General features: G+C 47.5%; 8 protein-coding genes across 8 annotated transcripts; 4 read left to right on the top strand and 4 right to left on the bottom strand.

Annotated features, from left to right (window-relative positions):
- Window positions 1-8: 8 nt before the first annotated feature.
- GLAREA_05804 (uncharacterized protein) lies at window positions 9-703 on the bottom strand (the record flags this gene model as incomplete). Its single annotated transcript, XM_008079093.1, has 2 exons — window positions 9-247; window positions 295-703. 2 exons carry the CDS (start codon window positions 701-703, stop codon window positions 9-11), a joined length of 648 nt encoding a protein of 215 aa, XP_008077284.1.
- Window positions 704-1,156: 453 nt separating this feature from the next.
- GLAREA_05803 (uncharacterized protein) lies at window positions 1,157-2,689 on the top strand (the record flags this gene model as incomplete). Its single annotated transcript, XM_008079092.1, has 1 exon — window positions 1,157-2,689. One exon carries the CDS (start codon window positions 1,157-1,159, stop codon window positions 2,687-2,689), a length of 1,533 nt encoding a protein of 510 aa, XP_008077283.1.
- Window positions 2,690-4,060: 1,371 nt separating this feature from the next.
- GLAREA_05802 (uncharacterized protein) lies at window positions 4,061-4,767 on the bottom strand (the record flags this gene model as incomplete). Its single annotated transcript, XM_008079091.1, has 2 exons — window positions 4,061-4,317; window positions 4,371-4,767. 2 exons carry the CDS (start codon window positions 4,765-4,767, stop codon window positions 4,061-4,063), a joined length of 654 nt encoding a protein of 217 aa, XP_008077282.1.
- A 743-nt stretch (window positions 4,768-5,510) lies between these two features.
- GLAREA_05801 (uncharacterized protein) lies at window positions 5,511-5,928 on the bottom strand (the record flags this gene model as incomplete). Its single annotated transcript, XM_008079090.1, has 2 exons — window positions 5,511-5,590; window positions 5,700-5,928. 2 exons carry the CDS (start codon window positions 5,926-5,928, stop codon window positions 5,511-5,513), a joined length of 309 nt encoding a protein of 102 aa, XP_008077281.1.
- A 389-nt stretch (window positions 5,929-6,317) lies between these two features.
- On the top strand, window positions 6,318-7,992 carry GLAREA_05800 (RNA-binding, RBD; the record flags this gene model as incomplete). Its single annotated transcript, XM_008079089.1, has 3 exons — window positions 6,318-6,884; window positions 6,933-7,582; window positions 7,632-7,992. The coding sequence occupies 3 exons, from the start codon at window positions 6,318-6,320 to the stop codon at window positions 7,990-7,992; spliced, it is 1,578 nt and encodes a 525-aa protein (XP_008077280.1).
- Window positions 7,993-9,129: 1,137 nt separating this feature from the next.
- GLAREA_05799 (Cytochrome P450) lies at window positions 9,130-10,912 on the top strand (the record flags this gene model as incomplete). The annotated part of the gene is made up of 5 exons (XM_008079088.1): window positions 9,130-9,222; window positions 9,284-10,075; window positions 10,133-10,453; window positions 10,508-10,674; window positions 10,753-10,912. 5 exons carry the CDS (start codon window positions 9,130-9,132, stop codon window positions 10,910-10,912), a joined length of 1,533 nt encoding a protein of 510 aa, XP_008077279.1.
- Window positions 10,913-11,322: 410 nt separating this feature from the next.
- Window positions 11,323-11,748, top strand: GLAREA_05798 (uncharacterized protein; the record flags this gene model as incomplete). Its single annotated transcript, XM_008079087.1, has 2 exons — window positions 11,323-11,328; window positions 11,437-11,748. The coding sequence occupies 2 exons, from the start codon at window positions 11,323-11,325 to the stop codon at window positions 11,746-11,748; spliced, it is 318 nt and encodes a 105-aa protein (XP_008077278.1).
- A 989-nt stretch (window positions 11,749-12,737) lies between these two features.
- On the bottom strand, window positions 12,738-13,385 carry GLAREA_05797 (urea active transporter; the record flags this gene model as incomplete). Its single annotated transcript, XM_008079086.1, has 1 exon — window positions 12,738-13,385. One exon carries the CDS (start codon window positions 13,383-13,385, stop codon window positions 12,738-12,740), a length of 648 nt encoding a protein of 215 aa, XP_008077277.1.
- Between the last annotated feature and the right edge of the window lie 1,158 nt (window positions 13,386-14,543).

Genomic DNA, 14,543 nt, shown 5'->3' with positions numbered 1-14,543 from the left:
AAATTCTGCTATGAAAAATCCATCTCCTCCATTATTTCGTCTCCTAATGAACTCAATACCGAAGATTGTCGTCTCGAGGATATCAAGGACGTGACCATTGATTCTTTCTGTAGATTTTCTCTAAACTCCTCTAGACTGGTATATTCCCCTCCCTCAATGCGTATCGTGCGTGGCTCTGCAGGTTTCCCTAATATCGTACCTGTATATCTCGAGTCTTCGTCTGTTGTACTATGCTTCTTCTTAAGAACTACACCGAGTCAGCGCCAGGGTCGTACAGACAAGATCCATACACACCCGTCAAGTAATCATCCTTGGAACCATCTCCCCCTTCAAACGCAATTCTCCTAATTTCCTTACTACTTGGACCCGTAGCCCATGCAACAAACTCATCCACCCCCCGGGTATCTTCCACGCCCGTAAACTCTTGATCCATGAATGTTTCCTCTGGATACAGCACACCACATGCTTCCATGGCCATTCTCACATCTTGAATTCCAACCTCCATGGCCAGTTCGGGCTGGTCGGAATGACTTGTCGAAGCATGAGCCATCGTTGACTGTGCGATGGTAACCATGAATCTCGCGGCAATATCGGTGAGCGCATCCACGACTGACGGTCGCGTACTGTGAAATCCAGCTGCGCGAAGAATATGAAGTACACAAGGCCGCAATAACGCGTGGTGGAGGGTTTGTGGAGTGGTCATGATGATTTAGAAATGAGTGAAGTTGACGACGTCGAGTCAAGGAATGATAGGCGTAGAGATCCACATGGCCATTTGTTGCGAGAAGCTGTATCGAATATCTCCAGACGTCGAGGTAAGAGTTGGGAGAGGACAGTGGTGAAGGTGACAAGAGAAGATGAGAATTGGGATAGTTCCAGCAGTGTTGCGCTGGGCCTTGAGCTCTTCGCCCAGACGCGTGGAATTTGTTCCGGCGCATTGTGGCTCGTGCGTCGAAACTCCCCCGTCTTCGAGCCTTCCAGGTTGTCTTTCGCCGTGTCTCCCCCACAGACTCACTACGACATGGCAGCAAGCAATTCGACATTTCTTCACCACCACACTCATCCACCACACAAAACTTCACGAGAAGGCTAAAAGTGTAGTGATTCACCCACCACCGATCCTCACGCCGTCTCCGCCTCTCAGGCTGCCTTCAAGATGAGTCTCAAGCTCAAGCTCAAGGTCAACACAGGAGGACAACCCAAGTCACCGTCTGTAGCAACTCCTCAAACTCCAGTACCCATGTCTGCAATCACGCCCGGAGGATCACGTCCAAAGCTGAAGTTTAATACGAATAAATCTGTTCCACCTACACCCGCCGCCGTCGAAGAACTGAAACCGAAAAAGACAAAGGCAGGGAGAGCTCCAAAGCCAAGCGCAAAGATTCTCGCCAGCAAGAAGAGAGAACGTGAAGGCAGTGATAGCGAAGATGAAGGATCTACCATAGCCGTACATGCGCCTCCAAAGAAAGTCAAACTCAATCTTGGCCCAAAAACACCATTATCCGCGATATCAGCATCAACGCCAATCCTACTCAAACCCAAACTCAAGGGCAAACCTCCTAAAAGGACTGCCGGAGAGGGCTACGACTCGGAGGCAAGTGATCGCGAGATTGACCCTGCGATTGAAGAGGAATTCATATTACGAATGATGCCGGGCGAGGACTGCGAATACCTACGTGCGGCGATCAACGACAAGAAGATAGGCGTGCCGATTTCACAGGGCGGCCCAAATATACAAATGAAGTTCTTTCACAGCGAAGGTCGGAGGGCAGCAGTCATAATCAAGGGTAGGCCATATGCCGCAACTCTAGTCGATTTACCATGTATCATTGAGGGCATGAAAAGTTGGGACAAAAGAGGATGGTGGAAGACTGCAGATATATGTCAGATGCTGTGGGTATTTGCAAAGGTTGACAAGGAGGAACAAGCGAAGACGATTCCATTGCCGAGTATTATTGATAAGGAGACGCATCAATATCCTCACGGAATAACTCCACCATTACACTTTGCTAGGAAGCGACGCTTTAGAAAGGGTATCAGTAGAAATGCTATTGAAGCAGTAGAAGATGCTATTGAAAAGCTCTTAGCTGCGGATGATGCCGCCATATCTACCAGATTCGAGATGATTGACCCCGACATGGGCAGAGCAAGTCAAATGTACAGTCCCGCACCTGGTAGCAGCCCGGGTAGAGCTCAACTCGACGAAGACGAGTACTCCGAGGACGACGCAGAGGGCGAGGAAGACGACAATCCTGAAGGATACTTCGGGCACATCCCTCAACCCATGGTCGAAGAAGACGGCGACATCGACCCCGACCTCGAAGCGGACCTCGAAGCCGCCTTCGACGCCGAAGAAGAAATCGAAGCCGAGACCCCCATCTCCGCCGCCGAACCCGCGCCCGTCCCCGAAGAAGACAGCGGCGACGAGTCCATCGAGGGCGACGACGGCGAAGACGACGACGAGGACGACGACGCGGAGATTGACGAGGATGAGAAGGCCCGGCTGGCGCAGATCCAGGGCACCAAGGAGGATATCGAGGATCTGATGAAGCAGATTGAGATGGCGCAGGCGCAGTTGGCGGTGCAGAATAATCCGATTTTGCGGCGCAGGGTGGAGGAGAATGTTAGGAAGTTGAAGGCCGAGGTGCAGTTGAAGAAGAGTTCGATTGGGGAGGGGGATGATGATTAAAAGTTGATGATGTAGGAGGGCGACTTGATTGAGGGTGGAGGAATTTGAAATTTGTATTATCATAGTATCATGCGGAAGCGCTCTGCATTGGTACATTGCAATTCATCATAGGGTCGAGGCTATAGCTGGGCATGGCTGGAGCTTTAGCTATTACAAGGAATACAAGCTACCATCACTATCCCCTTTTCTCCGAGGCCACCTTTTTGAGCGATACAAGCATAATCTAAGTTAATTAACACCTGGCAATCAAAATCCCGAATTCGTATACTTATTAAATCACCACGAAATCTCCCAGGGCATTGCAAAAATTGTCAACATAACGACCCATTAACACCCCTCTGGTTCGTAGGGTTTACATTCACCCTCTACAGACTACAATACAAATAATATCCCATATCCACTCAAAATATCCCAGGAAACACAATATTTCCTACCTTTCTTCCCCGCCGTCGTAAAGACTCGTTTATTCTTCTCTGTGTATAATACATATCCAAACTCTGCAAAAAATGTCTATCTTTTTTGCAACACTTGGTTTCTTTGATTAGCGAAATTCATTTCGATGTATAAGTATAGGTATGTAAGCTGATTTTTTAGTTCGGGGATGAGTATAGCGTATAGGGAATTATAGGGTTTGCCGTTACATCTCCTCGCAAAGCCCAATATAAACGACATATACATCCCATTCCCTCGCGAGTCAATCAAAAAACTTTTACTCGTCATCTCATCTGAATTTAGTTCCAACGCCTATCATTTACGAAAACGTTGAACCAAATATACAATGGATATATACTACCTTGGGATTTAAGGTTACAGGACGCTGGACTAGGTAGATGGGTTTTGTTACTAGAGGTTGGTATATTTAGACAGTATGTTTTGAGAGTGGTTTTAGGAGGATGAAGAGGGAGAGGGTGAGGTAAAGGTAGGAGTAGGGTGTAAGGTACTATGAGATTTGACGGAATCCTGCGACTGCGTCTAGACTTTGTGGTGGTGGTTTTACACGCAGACAAAGTATGCCTTGTCAGAGCTCCGTTTCTCTATTACTGGGACGTATGAAGAAGTTTGAATGCTAGAAAGGGACTCGGTTGTACAATATATCATGGATTTTATACATAATCGTACAACAGCCTATGGCGTTGGTCACTACATTCTTGCACGCCAACCATCTACCTTGATAATGCTTTCCCATCTCAAACACATGTTTTACACGCCACCGATTTCTCCCACCAGCTCTCTAGGCCAATTCGAGATTCAATGTACCAAGCCAATGGCGATGAGCAGCGTAGAACCCATATTTCATCCACCATCTCCTCCCGGCCCAAATGACATCCCATCGCAGCACAACAACAGCGAATCCCAATACCATCAGACCACTCACATGCTCTTCAAATAATTCCCCTGCTTAATCCCCTTCCTCCTCTCCCCCCTCATCGCCTTCCTCACCTCCTCCCGTCCCTCCACAGCCTTCATCGCCCCCTCCACAGTCCCCTCCTCATTAGCCGGTAAATCAATACTCTGCTTCGTGATCGGGATCTTCGGGGCGAGCGCCTCCATGTTGCCGCTTAGGAGCATCTGGGCTTCGAGTTTGCGCTGGCGTTTGGCGGCTTTTCTTCGCAACTTCTTGGATTTGGCTGGGGGGTGTTAGCTAGTAATGGGGAGGAATTGGATATTATGGGAGACTTACAGAATTCATCACCCTCCTCCACTTCTCCGCCCTCGACATCTGTCTTAACGTCTAAAACCCGCCATAACCACTCCGGATACTCCTCTTCGCCTAAAGCAACTGGGTCATCCCGTCCTTTGATGTAGTTTATGCCCTTGAGCACCGTTCCTTTGGGCGCGGAGGAGATTGGTAAAGCACTTGTTTTCGGTTTTGGACGTAATGCGGCGCCGAGAGATACTTCGTTGGGCGTGGGACTGAGGGGCGTGCTGAAGGGTTGCGCGGCGGAGGTTGAGGTTGCTGGTGTGTTGCCGGTTGAGTTTTGGGGGCGGGGAGTGTGAGAGAGAGCGCGGCGAGTGGAGGATGGGAGGAGGGCGGAGGGATTGAGAGTGGCTTTGCGGAGACAGGAGCGGCAGATCATGGTTGTGGATGTTGGTGGTTTGGATTGGAGTTGTTGAAGCTGTCGCGGTCTGATGCTGGAGACTTTTTTGTACGGTGGCCGGGTGGGGACGGGAGTGCTGTCAATATCAAAGTCGAACCGAGCCCAGCGAAAACATAACTGGCAATTAAAGTATATGAGTTGGCCATTTAGTTTCTGAGTTCGCTTTTGCGTTTAGCTTATTTAATATTTTCAACAATTAATTTGTTTAAACGGGTCTTTTGAATGTATACCACAAATCGGGACGGAAGACAGACACCATCGTCGCCTTTCAAAATTGCATCATTGTTTAGTCAAGATGACACAGGTGTTGACATTCTGCCTTATTGTCTGGGAAGGCAAGACTCCGTGTTCCCTTCTCCCAAGATCCATATGAAAGCGATATCAAATAACTGCAAATGCGTGTGGAAGAAAGGTAAAGAGTTTCATTTCCGCCGTCGACGAATCAACAGCGACAAAACATACGGTAACCTTGTGCTTAGTGAGCCAACCACCGTTTTCATGAGGTCAAAAACAGCTTGGAGTATTTTGTATTTACAACTGATTTGGGCATATAGCTGCAACATGCCCAATTCCTCCACCAGGGCTGAAATCATAGACCCGATGTCTACATCCAACGCCGCTGACTTCGTTTATGATTGTACAAGCGCTTCTAGTGGTGCTTCGCGCAACAGATGACCAAGTCTATCGTTGATTTTTGACAATTCCTTCTCCCTATCCCATCACTACTGTTTTGGAATATAGTTCCCCTGCTCGAATAGGTAACCCCGAATCTTGGACTCCTTCAACAGCTCGAAATATCGTTCTGGAAGTTCAATCATTAGCAAAAAACTTTAAAAATGGCAGACCAAGCCATGTCATGAACATTGGCCATAGAAGCTCCCTCATTGCACTCAGGAGTGTCGTTGGCTCACCTCGTAGTACTCCACACTTTTCTAAATGGTTCACCCCCTCCCGGTAATAACATTTCCCAAGCTCCTCCCTAACCAATCGCGCCATCATGCTCTTCACCCATTGTTCTCTGATAATCGCGTCCTGAGCTTGCTTCAACCTCTTGGTGTCGTCGTAGTCAACACCATCAAACGTCGGAGGAACGGTTGGCTTCTTCGCGAGGAAAGCGGCGGATTCAGGAGTTGGCGCCATGGCAGATGATGGGCGCAATGGACTGATCGGTTTAATTGTGTACTCGCAAATAGGGCTGTGGTGGCTGTCAGTCGCAATCGCAAGTTAATTGAAGCTATCCAGAGCTTGCTGAGGTCCAATTCCATGTCACGTTACCGGCGCAAGAAGGGTGCTTCGTGCTAGCGGTCCTTCGGGATTAGCGCTCCCCGCTATGATAAGCGAATGAAAATTTCTAGCTCGCGATAAGAGCTTTCCACCGCCTCCCCATAAAAAAGTTTCTACAATACCAGCCTCTTTCCTCCATTTTTCTTCTTCCTCATCCAACAACGAAGAAGAACTTTCCACTTCTTCCATAACATCCTCCACTCATACCAATCTTTATATCCTCTCCTTCACACACCATCATCACAATGGGCAAAACAAAGGATGTTAAGACTGGCAGCAAGGCCAAGTCTGAGGTCAAATCACTTTCAAAAGTCAAAAATGCAGCAATCACTAAACCATCTCAGACACCAGTCGCAAAGTCCAAGAAGATCGCGAAAGAGACCGCCACCAAGGTGAATGGCAAGGAGTCCAAGAAGTCCAAGCCAGTCAAGGCCCCAACCCCAGAGTCCTCCAGCAGCGAGTCTGAGTCTGCCGATTCTGCATCCGAGTCTGAATCCGATGAAGAGACCAAGCCGGTCGTCGCCAATGGCAAGACCAACGGGAAGGTCAATGGCAAGGCCACCAACGGCAAGGGCGCAAAGAAAGAGGTAGTTACCTCTGATTCTTCCGATTCGTCTGACTCGTCAGACGATGATGATGCCGATTCTTCTGATTCTGATTCTGACTCTTCCAAAAAGGCTTCCTCAGACGAGTCTTCTAGTGAATCCGAATCCGAGGAGGAATCCGCCCCAGTTGCTGTCGCCAAGAAGGCTGTTGAGTCTACTAAGAAGGCTGTCAACGGCGCCGCAAAGGCTGTCGTTAAGGCCACTTCTGTACGTACATCCATCTCTATCACATATGCATCTTGCTAATATGAATAGGACTCCGAATCATCTGCTGAAGATTCTGACGGCTCCGACTCCAGCGACTCTGACGACGAGGCCCCAGCTGCCGCCACAAAGGATGATGCTTCCTCTTCCGGTTCTGACTCTGATGATTCCAGCGACTCCGATAGCGAGGCTGCACCTGCATCCAAGAAGCGCAAGGCTGATGATGAGCCCGCCGCTGCTGCTAAGAAGAGCAAGACTGATGATGTTGAGGACACTGGAAGCAAGAACCTCTTCGTCGGTAACTTGAGCTGGAACATTGATGACGAGTGGCTGTACAGAGAGTTCGAGGAGTTTGGAGAGATCACCCGTGCCAACGTTCTTACTGACAGAGAATCTGGTCGATCAAAGGGTTTCGGATATGTCGAGTTCTCCTCGTCGGCTGCTGCTGCCGCTGCTCTTGCTGCCAAGAAGGGTGCTCTCATCGATGGCCGTGAGGCTAACGTTGACTTCTCTACCCCACGTACCAATGACGCTCCTGGCGCTCGTGCTGATAACAGAGCCAAGCAATTCGGTGATTCTCAAAACCCTCCATCTGATACTCTTTTCGTCGGCAACTTGTCATTCGAGGTTGATCAAGACGCTGTCGGAGAGGCATTCGGAGAGCACGGCACAGTTGTCAATGTCAGACTCCCAACTGATATGTAAGTTGCCATATATCCTGATGTTATGTCGTGTACTAATCATTCACAGGGACTCTGGCAATCCAAAGGGATTCGGATATGTCACATTCGAGTCTATTGACGAGGCAAAGACTGCTTATGAGGCGATGAAGGGTCAAGAGATTGCTGGACGTCCTTGCAGACTTGATTATGCTACCCCAAGACCAGACCGTGGTGCTGGTGGAGGCGGTGGTCGCGGCGGAGGCCGTGGAGGTGGCCGTGGTGGATTTGACCGCGGAGGACGTGGTGGCGGTCGTGGTGGTGGCAGAGGTGGCCGTGGAGGTTTCGGTGATCGTGGTGGACGAGGAGGTGGCCGTGGCGGTGGTCGCGGTGGAAGCACCAACCGTGGTGGATTTGGTGACTTTGCTGGAAAGAAGCAGACTTTTGCTTAGACACTTGCTGTCGTTGGATGTTAGCTGCCGCACCATTGTTCATTCCTTGCTGGATACATGTGGATATGTCCCGTTGGCTTTGTGGGTTGTGGGCTCTTTTGACTTCTCTGCTTCTTAGCAGTTGTGGGCTTTTGAGATATAACTTGTGGGCTTTGACATGACACTTTGGGCATTTGAGTTGTTGGCTTGTGGCTGTCCCTTGTCGGTTCTGCAAAACACACTGCGGAGCGAATACTTTTTGATGCATTCTGTGGGCGTTTGGGTTGACTTTGATAATTGTGGGCTTTGAACATGTCCCGAAGTCCAAATGAATCTTCTTATGTTGTCCTCATTAGGTAAACATCTTGGAGTGGATGGAGCTTCTTGTGGGCTTTCGAGGATACTTAATGATCTTGTCGTGCTTTGGGTTGGAGTGGTGGTGGTAAAAAGTCCCTTGTTGATTAGTTACGATTCTTATGATGGCCCTATGCCACGATGCGATTGCTCGTATCTGGGGTTATGACCTGTACTTTATCTGGTGAAGTCCTTGCTAGCATTGTTGATTAGATAGCTTCATTCTAGCAAAAAATTCTTTCTACTATAAGTCTTTTGTGAAATTCTATTGCTCTAGCGCTGTCTACATTGTATTCTACATTGGATCGTGGCTATCTTCCACCTGTGATAAACAAGAAACGTAGTTGTATTTTAAAAATCACAGTTCTTTAAGTTTACTAAGACATACCATCCACAAGACTTAATGCTTATTACCTTATTTTATATCTCAATTGTTGCTAAATGCGTACTAGGTACAGCTTTCTAATGCGCTTTCTCAACTAAAGAAGGGCCATTTAACTGCGATCTTGAAACCCAATTCCCCACCACTGCAGAGGAAACAAGCATACTCGGGTAACTCGCGTACGAAGCATTTCCACGCCGCAAATTAATGTCAGCTTATCACCGGTTGTCAGCTTGACCCTCGTCCTTCGTTAATGAGACCAACCACAACAAACATATCGGGAAGAATACAAGTGACCGATACGCAGGGAGAATATATATACGTACAACGTTGCACAAGAAAATATTTAAGAATTTCATCGTCTGAACATGTGCTTTCTACCGTTACACTACTTATTGCCTGTTTGAGAGCCGGTTGAGAACATGATTACCGGCACCTGGACAAGCTTCGGTGATGTTGACCGATCACAGTTGGTTCGAATTTTGATTGCTGGCCTGACGGGGATTGTGACCACAGTACGCACTTGACTTCCGTTCTTCAGGTTCAGTTACTGGCAAATTAACCTACGACCTGTAGAGCATCGTTTATTCCATCTGGCAAGCAATCTATAACGTTTACTTCCACCCTCTAAGTAGATTCCCCGGCCCCAAATCATGGGCAGCTTCTCGCTTCCCCAGAGAAAAAGCCATGGTATCGGGAAGGATCCATTACGTTCTCAAAGATCTCCACAACCAATACGGCGATGTCGTTCGAACCGGTCGCGATGAAATTTCATTTACATCCGCAGCAGCGTTCAAAGACATTCATACCAGATACGGACCTTGGAAGACGGCATTCCCAAAAGATCCTGACCTTTACGTTGTACCAGCGAGCGGCCACCACAGCATCCTCAGCGTGAAGAACGATGCGGATCACTCCCGCTATCGACGACTGCTCTCTCATGCGTTCTCAGAGAAATCACTTCAAGAACAAGCCCCCCTAATCAAAACCTACATCGACCTCTTCATTTCCCGTCTGCACTCCAACGCCAGCAAAGGGCCGCAGGACATGGTCAAATGGTTCAACTTCACGACCTTCGACATCATTGGGGATCTCTCCCTCGGAGAATCGTTCGAATGTCTCGAGAAACAGGAGTACCATCCTTGGATCGAGTTTCTGTTCAAGGCATTCAAAACGGTCTCGATCCTCACGTCTTTCAAGCGGTTTCCGTGGTTCAACAAGGTGTTTATGTGGATGCTGCCGAGGAGCTTGAGGGAGGCGAGGACGAGAAATATGATGTTTACCAGGGAGAAGGTGTTGAAACGGATTAAAGAGGGGACGGGCCGGCCGGATTTCATGACGAATGTGTTGAAGCATAATGATAAAGAGGTATGTATATTTTTTGTGAATGTGTGAGGTGCAAAATGGAATTACTGATGCAGATAGACTGGCATGAGCGTCAACGAAATCGTCTCGACATTCGGCCTTCTCATCCTAGCAGGCAGCGAAACAACGGCGACACTTCTCTCAGCAGCGACTTATCTCATTCTCAAGCACCCAGAGGTTTTAGACAAGATGGTGGCTGAAGTCCGAAGCACCTTCAAAACCGAAGACGAAATCACCCAAGTCAGCGTCAACAAACTAACCTACCAAATCGCCGTGCTGGAAGAAAGTCTGCGCGTCCACCCTCCCGCGCCCTTTGGATTTCCGCGTATAGTACCCGGCGAGAAAGGACAGTTTGTTGCGGGGCAGTGGGTGCCGAAGGGGGTATGTATATCTTTGATTCCGCTTTGTTTCTAATTTGTGTGCTGATGGGAATAGACTGTAGTGTGGACGTCGACTTGGGTTAGTCACACGCAGGAGGCTAATTTCAGGGATGCGGATAAATTCATTCCTGAACGCTTTTTGGGCGATGCGAGGTTTAAGGGGGATAATCGAGGGGCGTTTCAGCCGTTTAGTTTGGGGCCGAGGAATTGTATTGGGACTAAGTAAGTTCAATGATTATTCTTATAGCTCGTCTGGTTTGGACCCTCTTAAAGAAGTCGCTAACACTTTTCACTTCAAAGTCTCGCATACGCCGAAATGCGTCTCATCATGGCTCGCTTACTCTGGAATTTCGATCTCGAGCTTGATGAGAGGAGTCGAAGGTGGCAGGATCATATGAAGATATTCATTTTATGGGAGAAACCTGCTTTGTATGTTAAATTGAAGCCTGTTGTACGGTGATAGATGCTGGTGTTTCGGGAGGCTGGGTGAGGGAAGGTTGTAGGAGCGAGGGGGAGGGGGTAACGGATGGAAAGGTGGTGGGTTGTATATGAATGGATAGGAGAATATATTAAAATTAGAGTAGACTAAAGGTTAATCAGTTATTCGGCTGCGTTTGAAATTTGTTACGTTTGAATGAGGTATTTTTATTTTGTCCCTCGTTACTGTGATTTAACAATATGTCAAGCAGTGTTCATGATTAACCGTCCACCATCCAAAATGTATAAATGCTCTCATCTCATCTCTTCTTCACTTCCTTCATCCATCACTTTTCAACATCACATTTCTCGGACTCTTATATATACCAAACCAAAGACGTTCCATCACTTCCACAACACCTATACTCAAACACCAGCCGAAAACCTCCCAAAATGCCAGTAAGTCCCTTCCCTTCCAGCCTTCCTCACTCCATTCCCCACTTCCCTTCCCCATTTCCCACCCCTATCTGGCTTTCATATCTCCAAATCTCGGACTGATACCCCCAGCCCCAAACCCAAGCAGAAATCGACGCCGAAATAGCCGCTCTCTCCGCCGAGATCGCAGCTCAAGAAGCAGAAGCCGAGCGTGCTGCGGAGGAAGAGCGACGGTATGCTGAGGAGGATGCTAAGAAAGCTGCTAGGTTCTCCTCTGATTCCAAAGATGTGAAGGAAGAGGGGGTACAGGAAGATGTTAAAGGGGAGAAAAAAGAGGAGATAGGTTATTATGAGAGTGAAGACCGTGCACCGGTTGAGATTCAGGAGCGTTTGAGGTTTCCGTATCCGGCTTATAGTGATGTTGTTTTTGGGAAGAGAGGGTAGGGTGGGTAAGAGGAGTGGAGGATGAGGGATGGGCGATAGCGAATGTTACTGAGGGGTGAAGCGATGACGGGTCGAGGGTAGTGCGGCGGTGATGTTTTTGTTATTTAATGGATACGTGGATTTTGAGATTGTCGACGAATGATGAAGTGATGATGTGGTTTGATGGTGAATGTAAATTCTGTTTAGGGAGATAGTTGTAAGTGAACTATTGACTTCCGGTCCACCGGTGTATCACAAGACTTATGTGACACCCGCCGAGTGTATGAATATCAGACACTGATTCTCCAATACTCTTGCTGTTACTGTTATATCTAACGTTTGAATAGAGTAAATACGAAATATTTACTCAAATAAGTTGTGTCACCCGAGTTTAGACATACTTTCCCCAAGTTATTTTAACGAGGTGAGCCGGCAGACTTGGTGGTCCGTCGTTATACTACCCATAGTGAACATGAAGACCACAATCAAGTCTTTGCTCTCCGGGTAAAAATTCTGTTTTGAATTGGTCTCAAACCAGTATTGTCACAGTATCGTGATGATGGGCTCGGGTTTATCAAGGGGACGTTCTGCTTCTTTTCGGTTCGCGTCTATTCGAACACTCCTTTCCTGTCTTTTTGGCCCTCCGCCAATGTCTGTAAATCTGACAGGACATCCCAGGAAGGTAGAAAAGTAATATTGTCCAAACTACCATGTTTATTCAATCCTTTTAAGTAATTATTTATCATTGTCACTGTTATAAAGGCCAATGATATATTACCGAAGGGCCATTAATTTGAAGAGTCGTTCACTAAAGTCGTTAATTAAGTAGTGTCTGTCAACTATGAAGTATACTGTTGCTCATAATAAGAGAGTTGTGTTGAATCTGAAAAGTCAACATTGGGCCTTATCCCATTAGAAATCCTAGGATATCTCCGCTAAACGGAAACCAATACCAAATACCACTACTACCATTTCGTCGTGATGATAGTATTCTTTCCACAGCGCCACGTCTATCGCTCCCATTTTGCACGGAACCACACTTCAAAGTCCATCGCATCGACACGCTCTTTATTACACAAGTATTTGTTTCTCACCTTGTCAATCTGAAGTTCTTGAGAAAGGCTACGTAAAAATGCCCCTTGATACCAAGCTCGTGATGACTCTGATAAGGGACTCAACTGCTGAGTGTTCCAGCTTCTGAATCCTTCTATGAATCTATTCACGGCATAACGAACGGGAACTCGCTCTTTGCCGCGAATAAGCTTCACTCTTTCCATCATCTCGTCCAATTCTTTTACGCGGGCCGCTCGTTTCAAGGCTGCCTTCTGCTCGTCCTCGTGCAATCTTGTCTGGTACTTCGTCCAGCAGTCTTCGCAATAAGACCTAAGATTGTAGCCCGGAACACCTTTACGATCCCAAGTGTAAATGGATGACTGATGCGCGGTAGGTAGGATGTGGCAGACTTCGCAAATAGGTTTTCGCCTCACGTTTGAGCACTCGGAACAATCACAAGGACGTCCAAAATCGCATGCGCTACGAAACGCAAGACCCTCATGGAAAGCTCTGGTTCTTATATTAGGCTGTATCGTGGCAACTCGTCTTATAGGTTTTTGGAGGTGTTTCGCTGCAGCGAAACCGAGGACAAGTCGTTTGAGCATTGTGAAGCGCTGAGAAAGGGGCCCACGGTGACGATTATGGGTGTCGCTCGGGATTTTCAATTGTCCTCTAATGGTTTTTCTTAGCTGGAGAGAACACTGAGCAATGGATAGGATGCTGTAATAAGACATACCTCTGGGGTTGTTGCTGGATTCAAACAACAATTGCGAAAATTCGAGAGATTGCGGAATCCAGGCGGACGTCAGTTTGCTTGTGATGCAAGGGATGGCGGAAACGATGTACTTAAGCGGTTCTCACACTTGCAATAGAGTTCCACCAGTTACTTAATTGTCAGGCAAAGGGGTTTGAAGAAGGTGATTTTAATCAAGAAGCCGTAACATAACCTATTCAGTAAAGACTAACCCAAGGGCAGGGAGGGGTATTGACATTATAGTCTGTCACTTTTGGAGTAATATGACAGATCAAGTGGACTGCACGAGGCCGATTATTGGAGAAACCTCTAAGGTTAAGCCTTGACACTTTGTAAAAAACTAGAAGTGCATAGTCTTCAACAGACACTGTTGAATTGCGAAGATGACGGAACAACCCAGTTATAATAATTATGGAAATCGAATTATCAGTACTCGATATTCGACCGGCATGTTCAGCCTTTTCGATGGAGATACTACAGTATATTTCCTCAAATAAATTGAGTAAACTTGCCGCTATCTCAACCCAAAAGAGTTTCCCGCCAGATTTGCAGTATAAGAGGATTTATGCCACTGCGACCACATGATCCAATATCCACCTAAAAAAAAACAGCCACAAGGGCCAGTATTCGCATCGCCTATATGGCCTTGTTTGTAGGGAAGGCATGGTGATCCGCTCGTGGTTGGCCGTTTGCAACGCACTTGGTCGTGGTTATGCAAGCATGAGTAAATCCGTCGATGGCTGGTAGCAAACATGTCTTCGTTTGCAAGCTGCCTTGTTTGCCACTAGGCCATGGACCATGCTTGCTCTTTAGGGAGTTCCTCACATTCCCTTTGCACCCTCGCGCCAAGAGGATTCCGAACCTCGAAAGAGCGACGTAGCTCTATGATGCTTTATAGAGGCTGGGGTTCGATATTTCGAATTGGCCCACGGACACTCGAGCCGAATAACATGTAGGTTCCAATGTTCGAGACCTCCTGAGCTATTCATGAAGCTCTTGTAATTTCTTA

This window comes from Glarea lozoyensis, assembly GCF_000409485.1.
Source record: "Glarea lozoyensis ATCC 20868 chromosome Unknown GLAREA10, whole genome shotgun sequence".
Lineage (NCBI taxonomy): Eukaryota > Fungi > Ascomycota > Leotiomycetes > Helotiales > Helotiaceae > Glarea > Glarea lozoyensis.
This window is presented reverse-complemented; position numbering and strand designations above follow the sequence as displayed.